The 18,790-nt window shown below is 43.8% G+C and overlaps 1 protein-coding gene across 3 annotated transcripts in view; it reads right to left on the bottom strand.

Annotated features, from left to right (window-relative positions):
• Positions 1–8,137: 8,137 nt before the first annotated feature.
• drosha (ribonuclease 3 drosha) overlaps positions 8,138–18,790 on the bottom strand; it is a 277,020-nt gene continuing 266,367 nt past the window's right edge. For all 3 annotated transcript variants that reach the window (XM_037413695.2, XM_075879566.1, XM_075879567.1), the window contains one exon: positions 8,138–18,337. In XM_037413695.2, coding sequence (XP_037269592.2) covers positions 18,075–18,337 — 263 coding nt within the window. In that variant the 3' untranslated portion in view covers positions 8,138–18,074. The remainder of the gene's footprint in view (positions 18,338–18,790) is intronic.

Here is an 18,790-nt window from a genome sequence, read left to right as displayed (position 1 = left end):
TCCCGATTGCACCTCTGCCCTCATGCACACCACGATGTCAACGCTACGCCAGCGCCGCTCCTCGGAGCGACTACGAGTTGGTGCCGCCTCCGGAGCGGGCTTTTCCAACTGACAGTATCTAAAAACGTTGATCTAGACCACGGAGTGGCGCGCACAGAGCGCGGCGGAACACGGAAGTGACAAGAAATATTGACGAAATGTGATTGACAGCACGCGAACGAAGAATCTGGTCAGCAAAATCAGCAATAGTTCTGTGATACACTAGTAGACAGCCGAACGTTTCCGTGCCACAGGTGGCTCTCTTAATATAATGGCGCAAAAAAAAAAAAAAAAAAAAACTACTTAGCCTATAAGCATGAAGAATCGCCGCTGTGGCAACCTCGCGAATTTTATGCTTCTCCATCGCTCATCCAGCCGCACGAACCATTCAAGCGCAGTGTATCCCCTACCAGCCCAAAGCACCGCACATCTTCACTCCTTTTTTGTGACAACCGCACGGGACTGGAATTGTCTGCCTACAACTACCGTGCACCACTCCGACCCGCATCAATTCAAGGTTGCCCTCGAATCACTTTTTTATTCTGTAATTAATACCCATCCCTCATGTAATACCACAGCTGGGGCCTTTGAGGTATTCAAAATAAATAAATAAAGGAAAAAGTTGATATTGCGGTTTCCGTCGGCGCTTTTCGAAGGAAACAGATGAGAGCCCAGTACTACAGTTGAAAGCAAGATGATACACGGGCACAAAAGAAATGACGTGAAGCTCTTCACGAGAGCATAAGGCCGCGGCACGCCGTCATTCAAGTTTGCTCACTCTCATGGGCAGTTCCTGTCTGACGTACAAGACCAGCCAAGATTTGTGCGCGCCTCGCGCAATCAGATTCAGTTTCGCCTTTAAAATTTGATGACTATTATCTCGAACTACAGGTCACTTTAGTGATTAAAAAAGAATGGGTAGGCCTTAAACTAGCACGTGCTACAACTTCTTAATACGAACACTGGAAACATAAGTCAATTAACGAGTTTTAACCAATTAGTCGCAATAAAGCCATTTCGACTGCGGCAAAGCACTTCCGCCTCGACGTGGAGTATGTGCGAAGATGACCAAAGCATGAGTGTATAAAATGCGAGTGTATAATCTAAGCAAAGACAACCTGTACATTTTACTTTCTGCGGGGCAAAACAACGATCAACTCGGGCACACGAGCAATGAGAGCAATTAATAATCAACAAGCACATACTGCTGAAACAGCAACGCGAGAGCGGCGCGGTCGACCTGACAGTGTGCTACCAATGCGGTCAACATCATCTTCGTTATGGCGGCACGAAGAAAAAAAAATATTCGGGAATTTCATTTCGTTTTCACAACTCTTGTCACATAAATGAACTCTTTCGACGGCAAATTCAGCACAATATGCAGTGTATGAACCCGATGCATTGTTAACCAAGCGGGTAAAACGGCGCAACAATAGTTTGATACGTGTTATGGCAAGGTTCTGCAGACAACAAAGAAGTTGGAGACAGAGAGAATGAAAATTTGAATACTAGCGCGAAAAAGCCAAACGTGGTCAACAAAAACCGGCAACCATCCCGAGATACGCTAGTAGACGTCTAAAAGTTACGTACGGCCTGTTTCTTCATATCAACCATCAGAATTTATTAATTTTACTCACCGCAAGTTCGAACGTTTATTTCAGACAGCAATGGCGCCCAGCATTCGCGGGCTTCTCCCCTTGCAAACACCTCACGTACAGAGCGAACAAAGACAAAGCCCAGACGGCGCAGACACAGAACACCTACCAGTTTGGCACAGACTTGATCCGCGATGAACAAGCGTTCACCGACGAAGTGCAACTGTTCTGTGGTGGAACTGTGCCGCCGCACGCGTTGACTGTTCGTTTACTACTGCACCGCCTACACCGCGCTCTTAACGGTCAGCGTTCCATCAGGCGCCTGCAAGCAACGCCGCCGACACTCTCTCTCATCATCCGGGTCTCCGGCGCGCTGACTGCAATACAGACGCCCGACTTCGGGGCACGCAGACACGGAGGCGCCGATGGACCTCCTCGCGAGGCGCTTGCCTGTGTCTCAGCCAGTGTGCGTGGTTTGGGTCTTGCGAAGGTGACGCGGCTTCCTTTCCCGGCGCTATATTATGGCAGACGCCGCGGCACGGAAATGCGATGTGTTGCGGCGCCTCGTTCTAACTGTAAATGAATTTGAACCCCTAATAAAGGAATCGCCGGGAAAGTGATTTTTCTCACGGTTCTCGTGAGAACTTCGTCGTCGGGAAAACAGAGAAATGCGCTTGCCAATTTTCTTCGGAGAACCTAAGTTCACGTACAAAAATCACTCTTCTTGCTCCTTTCCGCGCTGCTTTCAAGGCACACGATGTCTTGAGCCTCGAAGCAATAGTGTATACACGCGAATACGAAAACATCACTGAAGGATGCGCGCTGTGTTTCCATTGATAAATCTGTATCAGCGAGCTTGCATCCACACTTTTAAGTGGCCTCCCAATTCAATAAGCTTCGCACAGCTTCGTCGTCGCGAGCGCCCGCGGAAAGTACGAATGATGTCAAAAGTATCAAGAACTTCGAGAACTTGCTTCCATTTCTAGCGTTTTGTAGTTTTCCTTAAGCTCGTCATCACTCTCTTATTCCTTGCGCGCACTTTCTATGAAAGCACCGTTGCTGAAATTTTCCTGCACCATAGGGACGTTAACCTTCATGTATGCAGACACAGTCACCAGCATTGGCGTAAGCATAAGCCGTTCTAAGCAAAAAAAAAAGTGAAGTCTTTGCGCTTATCATCCTCCGGCGTAATATACGTAATGAATAACGACTAAAGGTAACATGAATGCAGCAGTGATGAAAAATTGGGCACCGTGGAATTACAATAGGTATGATGTTGTGAGAGGAATATGGAAAGGGGTCGTGGATCCTGGTCTGACGTTCGGCAATGAGGTCTTGTGCATGAGATCAGAAGTTCAAGCAGGATTAGAAATTAAGCAACGTGGAATAGGTAGGCTTGCTTTAGGAGCTCACGGGAATACAGGGTGTACAAGGTGCACGTATGGGACGGACATCATTGGAGGGCAGGAAAGCTAGCAGCAAGACAAACTTTGAGAAGCGATTGAGAGAAATGGGGGAGAAGCGTTGGGCTAGGAAGGTATTCAGCTACTTGTACATGAAGAATGTCGATACAAAATGGAGGAAGCGAACCAGAAAATTGACTGGTAAATACTTAGAAAACAGCAGGGGGCCAAACCAAAAAGAACTATCGGTTAAGAAGAAGGTGAAGGAAACGGAGACGGACATGTGGAGAATCGGCATGATTAAGAAGTCCTCACTAGAGATCTATTGAACTTTTAAGCAAGAAATTGCCAAGGAAAGGATCTATGGTAATACTCGGGGTAGTTCTCTGCTGTTTGAGGCCAGGGCAGGAGTATTGCGAACCAAGGCATATCGGGCCAAATACGAAGGGGTGGACACGGTATGCAGTGCACGCGGAGAGGAGGAGGAAACTGCCGAACTGAAAATGTTCTGTAAAGGGCTTCACCCTGTAGTTCAGGATGATGGCGCAGAGTTTTTCAAAGCACTGGGGTTTAGGGACAGGGAGGGCAAAACAGACTTTAAGGGGGTAGAATTATTTAGAAGGAGGTTATCTGATTGGTGGATAAAGTCAAGGCACGAGTGAAAATTAAACCATTACCTGTAAAGTACCAGTCCTCAACTTCACTATTTAAATAAAAAAGGATAAATCTAGTTATTGGTTCACTAAGTATTACGGCTGGATGGCGTTAGCTGCCGCCCGATCTAAAGGGTATAGCCACATCAATCTATCCCATCCATCCCGGCGGAACGTAAACAACAATAGTCGCTTCGATGTTGGAGGAAACGTATGGTCCCTAGAATATAGCACTCACTTGCGGAATGCGCGGTCGTGCGATTTTCGTGCTCCTAGGTTCCCAACTCGCACACGGTTGCAAAAACTTCGCGGTTCACTTACTGCCTGAGAAGTTTTCGTTATATCGAGAGTGTTTTTTTTTTTTTTTTAAATCTACTCACTGTCGAGGGAGGGCTACTGCATTGTATCCTAAAGACGTTCGCCTGGTACTCTAATTTTCTTCTTAGCCACGAGAATTTCTTCTTAGGGAGGGTTTCAGCTGCAGTTAATCGACTTATTCTACAATTTGTGCACCTCGTTGAAACAGTGGCTGCAGTGCTCGGCTGCAGAGCCAAAGAAGGTGGTTCGATTCAAGTCCCAGCGGTAGCATTTCGATGGAGGACAAATAGTAGAGGCCCGTGTATATAGTCTGTGCGATATCAGTGCGCGTACAAGAAGACCAGATGATCAAAATTTTGAGGAGCTCTCCACTATGGCATCTCTCATAATCAAGTCATGGTTTTGGAATGTACAACCCCAGATATTATTACTATTTCTAGAGATCCTCTCTTGTACATTTATTCTTCTACGGTTACATTGCATATTGCGGCACGCTTGAAGACCTGCCACTCTGTGTGCCTGACGAAGCGGACGAAGGATTGTCTCCACTCGGTCGCTGGGTAACCAGTCACGCCACAACTGCTGGGGTTATAATATATTCTGCCTACAGCCTCATCCATCCAGCGCCTCTCCTCTCACATAGCAATTTATCGCGACCGCGTTGAGTGCCTCATCTTCATACCACGTGAAGTACAAATGTGCAGTACATGTGAAATACAAATTAAAAAATCAATAGAACTAAGTGGTGAATTGATCGGAAATATTTGCTTAGCATACTTGTTGGTCGATTGCTACAAACCAATATTTCGATATTAGCTAGCGCAGTATAGCCGATGGCTGGATAGATTACTTCTTTTATTGTGAGTGGTTGTTCAATGTCATCAAGGTAATGCAGAAGCTAAAGCGAGTGTTCTCTAGAATTATTCTTAAGGTTTTTTTTTTACTATTTATACACCACTTATGTGTATTGAGACGGCCCTCGAGCTTGTAAAGGCGATGTATTTGGCGGTCTTCTGTGAGTGGCGATTGTTTGCTCGTTCATTAGATAGCAAAGCCGATCTTTTGGTTGGATTAATCTGATCTTTGAGCTTGCCTCCCAAAGCACCACATCAAGTTGAGATGCTTTGAAGATTTCATCGAATTGGTGATCTCAGGGCGTAGCTCGCGAAGAATGTTGAGGAGATTGATTCACACTGCATGCCTCTTGTAGTGAATATAGGCGAGGGACACCGCCGTGGCAGTATGTTACGGTGCTTGATTTCTGATCATAAAGGTGGTGTTTCTATCCCCACTGCGGCGGCAGCATTTTGACGGAAACGAAATGCTAGAGGTTGTGTCGTTGTATTTAGCTACAAGACTAAAAATGCCACGTCATCGAAATTTCCGAAGGCCTTCCCTACGCAGCCCCTCAAATCGTTTTGTGGTTTCGGCGCGTTAAACCGCAGCAGTCATTTATTTTTTACAGTATTTACATAATACTCCCCATGCCATAAGAGGCATTGAGCGGGAACACAATGTAGGCTAGTTTACACATCACGTATAAACAGTAGTTACAACATATCGCCAGGCCTACGCGGAAGGCGCAGCACAGTCACAGCGAAAGTTGCAAGAGCGCCACCTTTAGGACACGTTTTCAACACTCTTGGAGAAACTTTTACAAGTGCACTTGCATGGCACCCACTACACCATAAATCATCCTAATTTTTGTGTAGTGGGAAAGTGTCCGCTAGGCCATTATGCTTCATTCTTCGGAACAGCGCGGTACCCGCTATCCACACTTGTGAGGCATTATGTGTGTTTTGTTTACGCTGCGGCTGATGATGAGAAAGAATTCCTCCAGAGGCTTTGGTAATGGGGTGGAGCATTCGACGATCAACTCGTTGCGCGATCGGAGTTGTACGACGCTTAGTTGTTGCTTTACTGTTTGAAAACGCTGTATTACACATTCTAACGATATTCCTCTAAACAAGAAGAACAAGTTAACACGGCATAAAACTTATCGTTTGATATTTTATTTTGGATTCGTTTTATATGGTCATTGTAGCCTTTGTGCAATAATAATAATTCACTAACGACAGCCACAGGTAATCTATTCCACTCCCTTGTTCTTGGAAAAAAAAAAACATTCTGAAAAATTCTGTATACGAAAGCGTTTCACGCACGTTACGTGAATGATCGCCCCACGCGGATACATTATAAGGTTCTAATACATACTGTTGCCGAAGAATGCCAACTTTTTCGTGAAAAATGTTGTGAAAGAGTTGTTTAGAGAAAGTTTTTTCCTGCAATTTTCAAGTGATTCCCATTCCAGATCCACCTTCACGTGGGTAGCATTCAAAGTAAGCGCGTAATTTTGTGTCATGTGCACCTCGCAGACATATTATAAGACCTATATCTGAGCGTCTTGAACATGTTCAAGCCGCTTTCCTATTTTTAATTTGTGGAAATTTCTACTGTCAACTGCTGAGTGCCTTTTGAATTGACAATAAATTTTATGTGTTTTGTGCAGAACTTGACATTTCTCACTGCCCAGCTTTAGCCCGGCCTCTGGATGTAAACATTTTGTATTTGAAAAAAAAAAAGGAGAAAGTATGTGCTGACGCACAGTTGGTCTAACATGCACTGGGGTGGTCAAATGTTCCTTGGCAGCGCTGCCATAGCATTACATGCATAGGGGCTTTGGAAATTTGAAGCACCCTTGTGCATTTAAACACACTCTTGTGCTTAGGGTGCATGTGAGTCCTTGAAACACTTGAATTTCAAAAAAGAACATATTTGAAAATCCTCGAAAGTCCAGGAACTTGTCCTTAAAAAGCCTTGTGTTCTGGTAGCAGTGCATATTTGCCATATTTATTATTTCTGCAGCAGTACATTGGGACAATCGCAAACACCCTCTGTTTTTCAGGACTTCCAGAGAAATATTAAACACATTCAACGAAGCGATAGACACCTGCTGCAGCTTAGGTGCCGGCAGGTGTCTAAGCCGCAGACACAAGAAAGCCGCAAGAAAGAAAAGGTCCCAGGTTCTGTTCCTGCCGACGGCAAGTCATCTTTTCACCCACTTTTCTTTCTTCATATTTACATTACAATTAGGTCTAATAACTACCCCTATACTTTCCTTGGCATTATTGTCTGTCAGATCTCATATATATATATATATATAAGTATCGACTGTCTCTGGGTCATAGTTGCAGCTGCTTCAGCCAACTGGACATCCCAAACCTGTCCTTGCAAGTCCAAGCTAAGCAGCAGTGTCTCAATCACTTCCTGGTCTTGAATTTTATGGTCCGTAAAAGCAGATGTGAAAGAAAAGGCAGCAGACATGCCACCTTCACGACATATGAGCACCCGCAAGGCCTACAATACCCAAGGCTAGGCCGGTGCTGGCGGCCCTGGAAATTGAACCCACACTAAGAGTGAACGCTCTAACCACGACTACTGCTGCTGTTGAAACAACGTTCCTTCTGTGCAGGACGTTTACCTCCTCTTTACCATGGGTGCTGCTGAACTCTTCATGCTTGCAGAGCGCATGGATAGACGCACAACACATTCGGTTTTTCTCTGGACCAGGAACCCACGGGCCATAATCTAAGCACTCTCATGTGAGCTCACACTGGACTGCAAACAGCGTCGGACAAAATTGACCTGCAGTTTCTTGTGGCGGAATCATCACTGAGGGTGGGTTGATGTGTCGTGCTCATCTCAAGGCCTATGTACACCCCCTAACCCCCCTCTTAAGAAGAATCCTGATATTCCCCAAACTTATTCCACACCAAACCCTACCTCTACCTTACAAACACACCCGAGTTCTGCTAACTTACAAGTTCCAAGACAGGACCTTAAAAAATCTAGTGTGTAACAAAAATTTGTACATAAGGCTATAGCTAGTAAGAAGCCTTTTCTGAGCTAAGTACACACCCCTCTATGTTGGTCAATCTCTCCCTAGTGCTTCATGCCGATCACAGAAACAATGCCATGTCAAAGCAGAGATCTACCACACAGAGGAACACACCAGCACATCGGCACTTATTTATGGTTTGCAATAGCTTGCTTTTCAGCTCTATCACCATAAAATAATGACATAGATTGATGTTTCAATCAACCAAGACATGTGCAAAAAAAAAAACCCTTGGGTAGTCCATGAACTTTTATTTTCCTTTTTTAGCACTCATTTTTTAATGACCATCCAGTGGATAATGTCCACAAGCTAGGCACAGTGAGAAAAAATGACTGCAGCACTGAGCCACAATTAACCACCTTTTTACATACAAAGCTGAGAAGATGAAAACGAAGCAAACTTTGGGTAGGAACAGACAAAATACAAAGCTCATTTAAATCACTTGCACTACATCTAATGAATAGAAGTGAGGGTAAAAATGTGCTCAACAAACATCAAGCATTAAATATTGAAAACATTCATAGCTTGATGGTTACAATGAAAGAGCAATATTGCATGTGAACGAGGGGACAAAAAAGTTATGTTCAATGTGCACACATAAAATACACAGTACACATCACTTCACTAATGCAAACGCAATCAAAACACCAGAAAAATCTGGATGACAACTAAAAAAATTGATTCCACTAGAACAGAACATTGTATAGAAATAAAACGAAGAAAGGAAAGCGCTGACTATCTTGACTATAAGAATTTTGCATGCAATATAAATTAATGCATTTGTGGGAACACAGCTTTAATGCTTTCACATGAAAGAAGAAACAACAGCTGATAAGATTGCGAGCACACACTGTTTTTCTATCTTCTGTCGGGTGAGAGTGTTTTTATCAGTGACGCTCTTTGACATGGCTTGCAGCATCAATGCGCAGGCCCGAAACGGGCGCTGCATCGTTTCGCCACACATAAATCTCAAATGCATTAGAATCAACATCAAATGTTTGTAATCCCCTCAGAATGCTGAAAACTTCAGTTAGATTAATATGAAACTTTCCTGGCAGAAAGCTTAAAAGTATGAAGAGTACACTGAACCTCTGCACGCATGCATAGGTGCATAACAACTGCTTGCAACATACGTGATGTGGCTGTGGACGTGTTCCGCTAGTTGCATCTGTCATACAGTGCGTGCTGCAAACATAATACTAAGTTTACTAAGCAACAGACCTCAAGATGTTTATAAAATGTGTGCAGCATGCTCCCAGTATGTTCCCATCATGCCCCTTATGATTATAGAAAGTATGTCAGTAGTACAAACATTATACAGGAAAAGTGTGGCCATTATTAATCACATAGCGCGATATACACGGGGTGTTCAAATTAACATGCAGTGCAATTTAAAAAAAGAGGAACGGAGTTACACAATGCAAACCTAGTGTACATTGTTCCCAGTATACTGTAGTAGCCGCTTGAAATTTTTTGTTAATGACAATTGAGTAGTCATATTTATATTTGTAACTCCAAAAGTACAAGGCTAATTATCAAAATGTGATTGAGCCAGATTTACACTTGTTGAAACGACATCTATCTGTGTTATTTTCAGCAATGTACTGATTGCGTGCGTGCTAATTTTTTTCTGTTCATAAAGGCAGCCCACAAATTATAAAAAAAACAATAACACATGAATGCGCTCCTAGGCCGAAAAAAAAGCAGTGTCCTCAAATCAGCTTACTACAAGCAACCGTTTTGCCTCCTTTAAATGCGAAGCATTTTTCAATAAACTTCGGCGACTTTGGCCATATTTGTCATTCATCTATCTAGGCGCCTACAACATTTAGCTCTCCTGGCCGTCTCGATAAAGGAATCTATACCAAAATTGGCATGGCATAACACGACTACATGATGAGCATAGGTGACTAGTCATAAGATGAAAATCATGATATGCATGTCACGAATGTCATGATTCACATGTGATGGTGTTGTTGCTCCTATGGTGGTTTTTTTCACATGACATATTACAAAACTGGTATGGTATGACATGACTGCAAGAGACTTAAGTGACAGGCCGTAACATAAAAATCATGACATGTATGCCATGTAAATCGGGACTAAACACCACACCACGCTCATGATGCGCTCGCGGTATTTTTTCGCTAGCTTCGCATATACCAAATCTAATATTACGAGACTTAATGGATGATGATGGTAAATAACATGTCCAAACATGATTATCATGATACGCATGTCATGTAAAACATGACAACATACCACGTGCATGATGCACTTGCGGCCATTTCACTGGCTTCACATGTACTAAATTTGGTATTACGTGACTGAATCGATGACACAGGTAAATGACACGTTCAAACATGATATGCGTGTAATGTAAGAATATGACTGCATACCACACTCACAGCCGTTTCACTAGCTTCACATAAACCATATTGATTGATTGATTTGTGGGGTTTAACGTCCCAAAACCACTATATGATTATGAGAGACGCCGTAGTGGAGGGCTCCGGAAATTTCGACCACCTGGGGTTCTTTAACGTGCGCCCAAATCTGAGCACACGGGCCTACACACATAAACCATATTTGTTATTACATGACGTGAATGGACGATGAAGGTAAATGACACGTTGAAATATGATAATCATGATATGCATGTAATGAAAACCATGACTCTATGCTTACCTCATAGTGCGCTCGCGGCCGTTTCGCTAGCTTCACATATACCAAATTTTGTATTACACGACCTGAATAGACGATGAAGGTAAATGACATGTTCAAACATGATGAGCATGACATGCATCTCATGTAAAACAAGACTATATGCTACGCTCATAGCGTGCTCGCGGCCATTTCATTAGCTTGACATATACCAAATTTGGTATTACTTGACACAAACAGACGACGAAAGTAAATGACATGTCCAAACATCATAATCATCACATGCATGTCATGTAAAACATGAATGACGACATGCTACGCTCATAGTATGCTAGCCACAGTTTCGCTAGCTACACATATACTAAATTTGGTATTACCTGACGTGAATGGATGACGAAGGTAAACGGCACGTCCGTACATGATAATCACGATATGTGTGTCATGTAAAACATGACTACATGCGGCACTCATAGCGCACTCGCAGCCGTTCCGCTAGCTTCACATACACCAAATTTGGTATCACGTGACATGAAGGGTGACGAATGTAAATGAAATGTCCAAATATAAGAATCATGACATGCATGTCACGTAAAACATGACTATACGCTACGCTCCCAGTGTGCTTGCGGCCTTTTCGCTAGCTTCACGTGTACCAAATTTGGTGTTACGCGACGTGAATGGACGACGAACACAAATGCCTGGCGCAACCATGCTAATCATGACATGGAACTCATGCACGGCATAATTTACGTCCACCTCGTAACAGAGCTCATTTTTTAATTGATATATCAACCTTTCTCATTCATGCTTCACAAATCACCGATTCACAGTGTACGTGAGATCTGCCAATTTTTCCATTGCCAGAGACAGCGTTACACACATCGGCAAGGGATATAGGTAGAGTGCCAGCACCATGTGTCGCAATTCTGCAAGGATTCCTTCGACTTGATTGTATGTCACTATCATTGTCCATATCTCACAGCCAACTGTTCTCATTGGTGACGTGGCCTGAGCACTGTTCTGATCACAGCCTCATTGTGCAAGATTTAAGCGGGGACGAGAAGTGGCAGATAGTGCGATCCGTACTTTTTTCTTTCAGTAATACTGGTTGCCTCAAAGCGAGCTTGTTTGAGGGCACTGCTTCCTGATGCGCATAGTAGTATAGTCACGTGTTCTTTTTCATATTTCGCGGGCTTTGTTTATTAACAGAAAATAATGAGCACAAAACTAGTACGTTGATGACAGTATAGCCAATACAGATGCCATTTCAACACGCACACACCTGCAGAGATTTTATGCTTATAAAACCTATAATGCTTAATAAAGTAGATGCGCAGACACAGTTGCCTAAACCTATAACACTTCAATTAGCAGTCTTTTAAGCACAAACATTTCAACAATGATCTAAATACTATGGCAAAAACATATTCAAGTAATGCTACAAAATATGTTCTGCTTCATTGCAAAAATCCAATCTCACACCTAGAGCACTTCACATGCAACATACACCAATGACCCTACATTGGCTACATAGCACACTTATGTTCTAATAAACAGCTGCAGTGAAATGCTTAAAGGGGTCGTGAAACGAAAATGAAACTTCTGGGTTGCAATTTTCCCTGATTTAATCAGGCCTTATATCAATTCTGAAATATTTCGGCCCAATATCCATTCTGTAATTAAAGACGCCTTTTTGAAATGGCAGTTTTTTGGGACATGCACGATCATTGGCCGCTAAAGGCACTAATTTGTGATGTTAGTGGAACGTCAGAGTAAGAGAAGTTACAAACACAGAGTTAGCTTTATTTTGTTCTAAAGTAATCATTTATAAAAGCCTAGAAAATAAAAATCATTGTATATTGACGGAGTAAATCATGATGAGTGGGGCAAAGTGTTCGTCTGTCTGTCTGTCCATATGGTCTCTCCGTGTGTCTGTGTGTCCGTCTCTCTGTCAGTGTGTCTGTCTGGCGACGAGCACGAGCCGCCGAGGCCCTACACTCTGCTTCGTTCATGCCCACCACCATGTACGGCGACGATCCAGGAGACTGAGAAAGGCACTTCTTCCTCGCGCACCCAGGCACAACCCATGCAGCAGCCAATCGGAGAGTAGCGGTACAGCGCCATCTAGAATATTCTCACTCAACTGCAGTTCGTATGTACTTCTATGAGACAGTGCCGTCTATTATACTGCTTAGGAGATACTGCCTTCCTTTTTTTTCCTAGTCTCTTCTTCTCTCGGTTACGCCTTACGCAAGACAAGGTTAAACTAAGAGGACCTTCGCTCCTAAAAAAAATAACAGAGCAGTTTTTGCACTTTGAGTTGTATGCTGTGCAATTACAATGAGAGACTGCCGAGCGAGCACCCAACTTGCTGAATGAAGCCGTGCGGCAGCTGCACTGGTCTGGCCACTGCAGCCAATGGCAGCGCGGAAGCGTGACAAGATGCACCATTGGTGGGCGCCCGTCGCAAATTTGTTTCTTACCGCATGGCCTCTAAGATGGCGGGAGCGCGGCAGGTTTCTCTCCGGCTGTCTCAATCGCACGGAGAGAGCGTGATCTGCTCTTTTCTCTTCACCGTGATGCTCCTTCGCATGGTCGAAAAGGCTGCCGTGCTGTTGAAAGCTTGCATGTGGCGAGAAAAAAAAAATATTTTTGTGCTTTCATTATGTAACTTCCTGCTCATTTGGGAATGTCGGGCCAAGATGTATGAGAGGCTAAGTCAATGCTTGGGCACATATATTCTCAAATGGGCTTTTTGTTTGCTGTAGATTTGTGCTCAGTGGATATGTCGGGCAATATAAGTACGAACAAATGTTTTGCAAGTTCAAGAAGTAAGCAACACGCATTCAGAGTTTGATGTACCTGGTATGAAATACTGAGGTGTTACATAGCAGCAACAATTTGCACTTTTTCTTTTTTTAGTATCCTACCTCTGTCAATATTTATTTTTCGTTAGAAAGACGCCATTATCCTACATCTGCGACCCTTTGATTTGGATGCAGTCAGGAGTACAGTAGATGAACACGACACTGATATTGCCATTGTGCTACCAAAACATGATCAAAAATCAGATGACGAAAACAGAGACGATGGCATCGCGCGCCCGACTACCGCGAGAGGGCGCGGATTCCGCCGACGTCGGAGACTACGGCAGACAGAAGAGCGCACAATATTCCAGAGTGCAAATATATTATTTCTTTTTCCCATACGAGCAAGAATCACCGCCAGATTCTTCTGGCTGAACTAAAGAAAGGTAATATTTTTTCTGTAATTGCATTTATTTGGTTTAATTTACGAAGAAAAGCATGGTAACTACTGAATTTTCCTGATAAGTCATTGTAAGGAGGTATCAATTTGTCTGTGGTAGTATCACTTGGTTTGTTTTTTCATTACAATCTGTTTTGTCTCGGTGCTAAATAGTTCGATTTGAGAAATATAGAGGCATTCTAGAATTTCTCCTTTCTCGAGACTTGCTTGTATGGGGGAAAACTGTTTTAATTATGGTCCACTTTACTATTCTATTTACTCGCATAAAGAACACACATTTTTCTCGAAAAATCACAGCAAAGCTGGGGGTGCATTTATCATGCGGGGCATATTATATGAAAACTTTGCCGTGATCAGCAAAAAATGCGGTAATGCAAAAAAAAGTATAGGTTGTTTAGCTTTTTGGAATAGATATACGTGTACACTGTTTGGAAGCAGCTTCTTTGTTGCACTTAACTTCGGTGGTTGATGGCGCTATCTATCGCAAGCTGTCCCCTCATCGCCCGCGCACACTATAAAAGCGTTTTGCGGCTATCTTTTCTCGGAATCATTCAACTGCAATAGTGGTATCTGCTGTGATCTCGAGGGGCGCCCAGAAGTGTGAGCTACGACACACTTTGCCAACTTCGCCGCAACCTCGCACCACAACCACGGCGCCGCTGTTGACATTGTACTACGGCGCCACCGTTGACATTGTAGCAAGCTACTCTCGAAGCATCAAAACAAATTATCAATACCAAGATGTAACAGCAAAATATGGTCACCACCTCGCTTCCATATGAAAAGTTCCTGTACGCGTGGAAAGAGAAGTGAGAATTGGGAGTGCTACCACATTGTGGAAATCATCACTATCTTTTCTGAGCGAGAAGAGATTTTTTTTTTTGGTTTTCCAGACACCTGCGACGCGATAGCAATGAATGACCCTTTGCGACAGCAAATCCTGTCGTCGTCGTTCGAAAATCGGGTGCATGTCATTAAGTGTTTAAAGTTTCGTATTTGCAGGAAGTGACTGTCGATTGGCATGGGCAGTTTCGTGACCTTCGCTTGCTGTGTGCTTATCAGCTGCGTCTCTACACTCGCATCGTTCGGAACCCTGCTATGGCGCACAGATAAAAAAGATGGGGGACAACGTGCGGCGCACAGATAGAAAGAAAAGCAATACTACACGAGGCAACGGGCGAAGGGAGGAGAGGGAGCCAGCCAAGGTGGCTAAGGGAGGTCAGCATAAGTATAAAAAACGGAAGAGATCCAACGGGTAAGGAGGCACCAGGTGTCGGATAGGGGGACTGCAATGGATGAATGTAGGGAGTGCGTTTATTATGCGGGGAAAAAAATCCAAACTTTGACAACTGAATTTGGGGATGCGTTTATTATGTGATATGCGCTGATTACGCCAGTAAATACGGTATTATATCATGTACGGATATTTATGTGGTGGTAAACCAAAGTGCAGTTTCACTCTAGATAACTGAGTACCCTGGTCATGTAATTGAAATAAGGTACGTGAGAAGTAACTTTGCCGGCATAAATGTTTTGATTAGCCGACCTACATTCACTCCTCACATCTTTTACAGTGAAATTGCCTGAGTTGTCATCGTCTCCTTTTTCATCATCTGAATTATGATTACGTTTTGGTAGCACAATGACAATATCGGTGTCATCTTCATTTACTGTACTCCTGACGGCACCCAAATTAAAGGGTCTCACATATAAGATAACAGCATCTTTCTAATGAAAACTAAGTATTCGCCGAGGTAGACTACTAAAGAAAAAGTGCAAATCGTCACTGCTATGTAACACCCCAATGTTTCATATCAAATACGTCAATCTCTGAACGCGTGTTGCTTAGTTCTTAAACAAGCAAAACATTTCAGTGTCCATTCAGTGCCCAACATATCCACTGAACACCGTAAAACTCACAATGGGAATGGGCGACTATAAGTGTCGAAAATGTGCCTGTAAACAGCCCGTGGGCATCGCAGAACTGACGACATTCAGTGTAAATATAGTCTAGACACATGGTGACCTCCTGCACCCTCCTTCCTGAATCCTGCTTCTGCAGCTCGACGGAAAGATTCTTGAAAGCGCATCACAATGAAAAGCAGCGCTAGTTCCCTGAAAGGAAAGAAAAGCCACCCTTTTAATCAAATGTAACCCATGAGCGTACAACGCGGCACTCTTGTGACTTCGCTCAGGCTGTCATTTTTTTTTTCTTACGCCAGTGCCCTCCATACTATACAGCCTACAAACTTCGAAGTACAGTAAGTTTCTAGTACATGCAGATCTCTTGCAGACGCATCGCAATTATAAGTGCTATAATATGGGCAGCGCAAATATACAGAAAAAAGCCCATTTGAGAATATATAGGCCGAGCACTGATTTTGCGTTTCGTACACCTGAGCCTGACATTCCCAAATGAGCGCGAAAGTTATATAAAAGCGCAAAACTGTTTTTTTTTTTTTTTTTGCGGCACATGCAAGCTTCACCAACAGCATGGCAGCCTTTTCGACCATGCGAAGGAGCGCTGCGGTACAAAGAAAAGAGCGGACCAAGCCCACTTCTTGAAACACGCTCTTTCTATGCGATTGGGATTGGCTGGAGAGAAACCCCTGTGCATCCTCTATCTCGGAGGCCATGCTCACCACTCCGATAGCCCCGATCCTGCTGGTATTTGTGGATATCGTCGTTGCCGGTGATATAGAAAACATTCGATAAACTATTCCTGACGTGAAATAACTCATGATTTATTAAAGTGATGCTTGAAGTGCACTATTTTTGCAAGGCAACATTCTTTTCCGAACCACCAATGAGGTATTGAGCCGTGATGGAAGGCCATTTCGCAGGTAAACAAACAGTGGCACCGGCCGTCTCGGGGAACCAGCCAGCTTCGTTCTCACCTCTGCTCTATACATCGAGGCTGCCAAGTAAACAAGTTGCACTGATAAAAGATCATATAAGTGCACAAGTTTTTATGATGTAGGAAAAAAAGAACGCTGGAGAATGAGCTCATATTGGAAAGTAAGCGGCACTACCGAGAATGCCGACCTTGCAAGGCCTACGCTCGAAGTCGAGATTGAATGTGGGCTGTGGCGATGTTTGTTGCTCGCGAAGGGGTAGCTTTGTTGGCAGTGTTATTAGAAAATGAAGCACGACTGTGTGAGGTTGTTTATTTTGTGCTTGATTAAAGAGGATACGATGTCTTCTGAGTGTGAAAGCTGAGGTGCCGAACGTGGGCGGCGCCCGAGCCCTGATGTCTCGTTCACCTCATGTGTCGCGAATCGTTGTACGCCGTGTGGACGTCACACGCCAAATCGGATGCTGAATTGCACCGTGTCCAGCGCTTAATCCTTGCTATGCCAACCGTGCATGTCATTAGACAGTGCCACACGCACAAGTTATCAAAGTGGAAACAGCGTTCGCTCTCACAAGCTGTCCAGCAAGCCACAGTGCAGAGCAGTGCTTCGAGCTATCAACCGCGATGGTCCCGGATGGTATGGGCATACAAAGCGGAGGTTCATGGTCAGGACTTCTGCAAGGGAAGGTTCTACCAGGCAGTCTTGATACGAGTGCTTCGAGGGCGCAGGCTTCTTCGCCGTCATCGCCGCCGTCACTGCTGCTTTGCTCTGACGATGGCCGATCATGAACTCGCATGGGTGTGTCAGCATACGGCTCAAAGCCCAAAAACCGACTCCGCTCAAGCAGATGACGCCGTAGTTCGGAAAGGTCAGATAGTGGTGATGGTGCCAAGCAGTATGATGCTACGAAGCACAGTGAATGAAGGCTCAAAAACATCACCGCGTTGCCATGTTTTGTCAACGACAAAGATTTCATTGGCTGTCTTGAAGTGACGTGAGCAGCACAGTTGACAGGATTGTGAGCTGGGAAACTGAAACAGCACTTTTTTAGGTATTCAGTGAGCACAGTCGATGAAACGAGCCAAGGTATAGTATTGAATGAACTGCCAAGATTATGAAGACACAAGTGGTTTAAATTTTTGGAGAACGTTTCAGGACCCTTTCAAAGAAGCCCCATTACACTCGACAAGAGTTGCAATGTGGGGTTGTTGGTGATGCATTTGAATGAATGTTTTGTAGCACAAGGCGAAATACGCAAACATGAAGGAATAGGCAGAGTCTATCCTCTCCATCTATTCTACCCTGCTGCCGTATTTCGCCTCATACTACAAAACATAACATTCTTTCAAACCCATTACACTGTTTTCATAGTGAAATATGAATTATAGCACTTGCTTTGACTTTCTGGCCTCTGGCTTTGAGGTGTCCCTACTCCTGGATCTTGACCGCCTCTTTGTTTCCCCACTTGTTCTCCTCCTGTCGAGACTTCCATGTGATCGCGACGACGAATTGTGCCTGCTTCGTGAATCCGTAGAAGAGTCGTCACGCGATTTCTTTGTAGGTGGTTCATCCTCTTTGCCTGGAGCTCGTTGCTTAAGGATTCTTTCAAGGACTCTTCGCTGATGGCTCAGCTGAGGGAAAAGTTCTGCACAAAGACATACCTTTGACATTAGAAATGTGTTACCGTAATCAGAATTTTTTTCACGGCAAAATCAATTACAAGGAGAAGTCCTGAAGTAAGAGACTGCAATGCAATGGTACTACTGGCCCAGGCCTTTTCAGATCAGGATTTTCTTTTCTTTTCTTTCTTTTTTTAAGAAGTAAGAACAAGGTCTGGTAGCAGTAGTTTATAGGAGCAATTGCAAAACTATTAAATAATGTAAGCTGGAAGTGGAGTGCTCACATTGGACAAATAATCAGAAAGCAAAAGTGATAAGGGGCATAATGATGAGGGTGGTATATAGTAAATATTGTTCTTTTCCACCACCCATGAAATAACATGTTGGCTAATTCACTCAATAAAATGCGAAAACCCAGAGAACTGAGAGGGAACAAAAGTAATACAAGTGGGCCGGGATACTGCCAACCCGGTCAACTG

This window comes from Rhipicephalus microplus, chromosome X (genome assembly GCF_043290135.1).
Source record: "Rhipicephalus microplus isolate Deutch F79 chromosome X, USDA_Rmic, whole genome shotgun sequence".
Taxonomy (NCBI): domain Eukaryota; kingdom Metazoa; phylum Arthropoda; class Arachnida; order Ixodida; family Ixodidae; genus Rhipicephalus; species Rhipicephalus microplus.
This window is presented reverse-complemented; position numbering and strand designations above follow the sequence as displayed.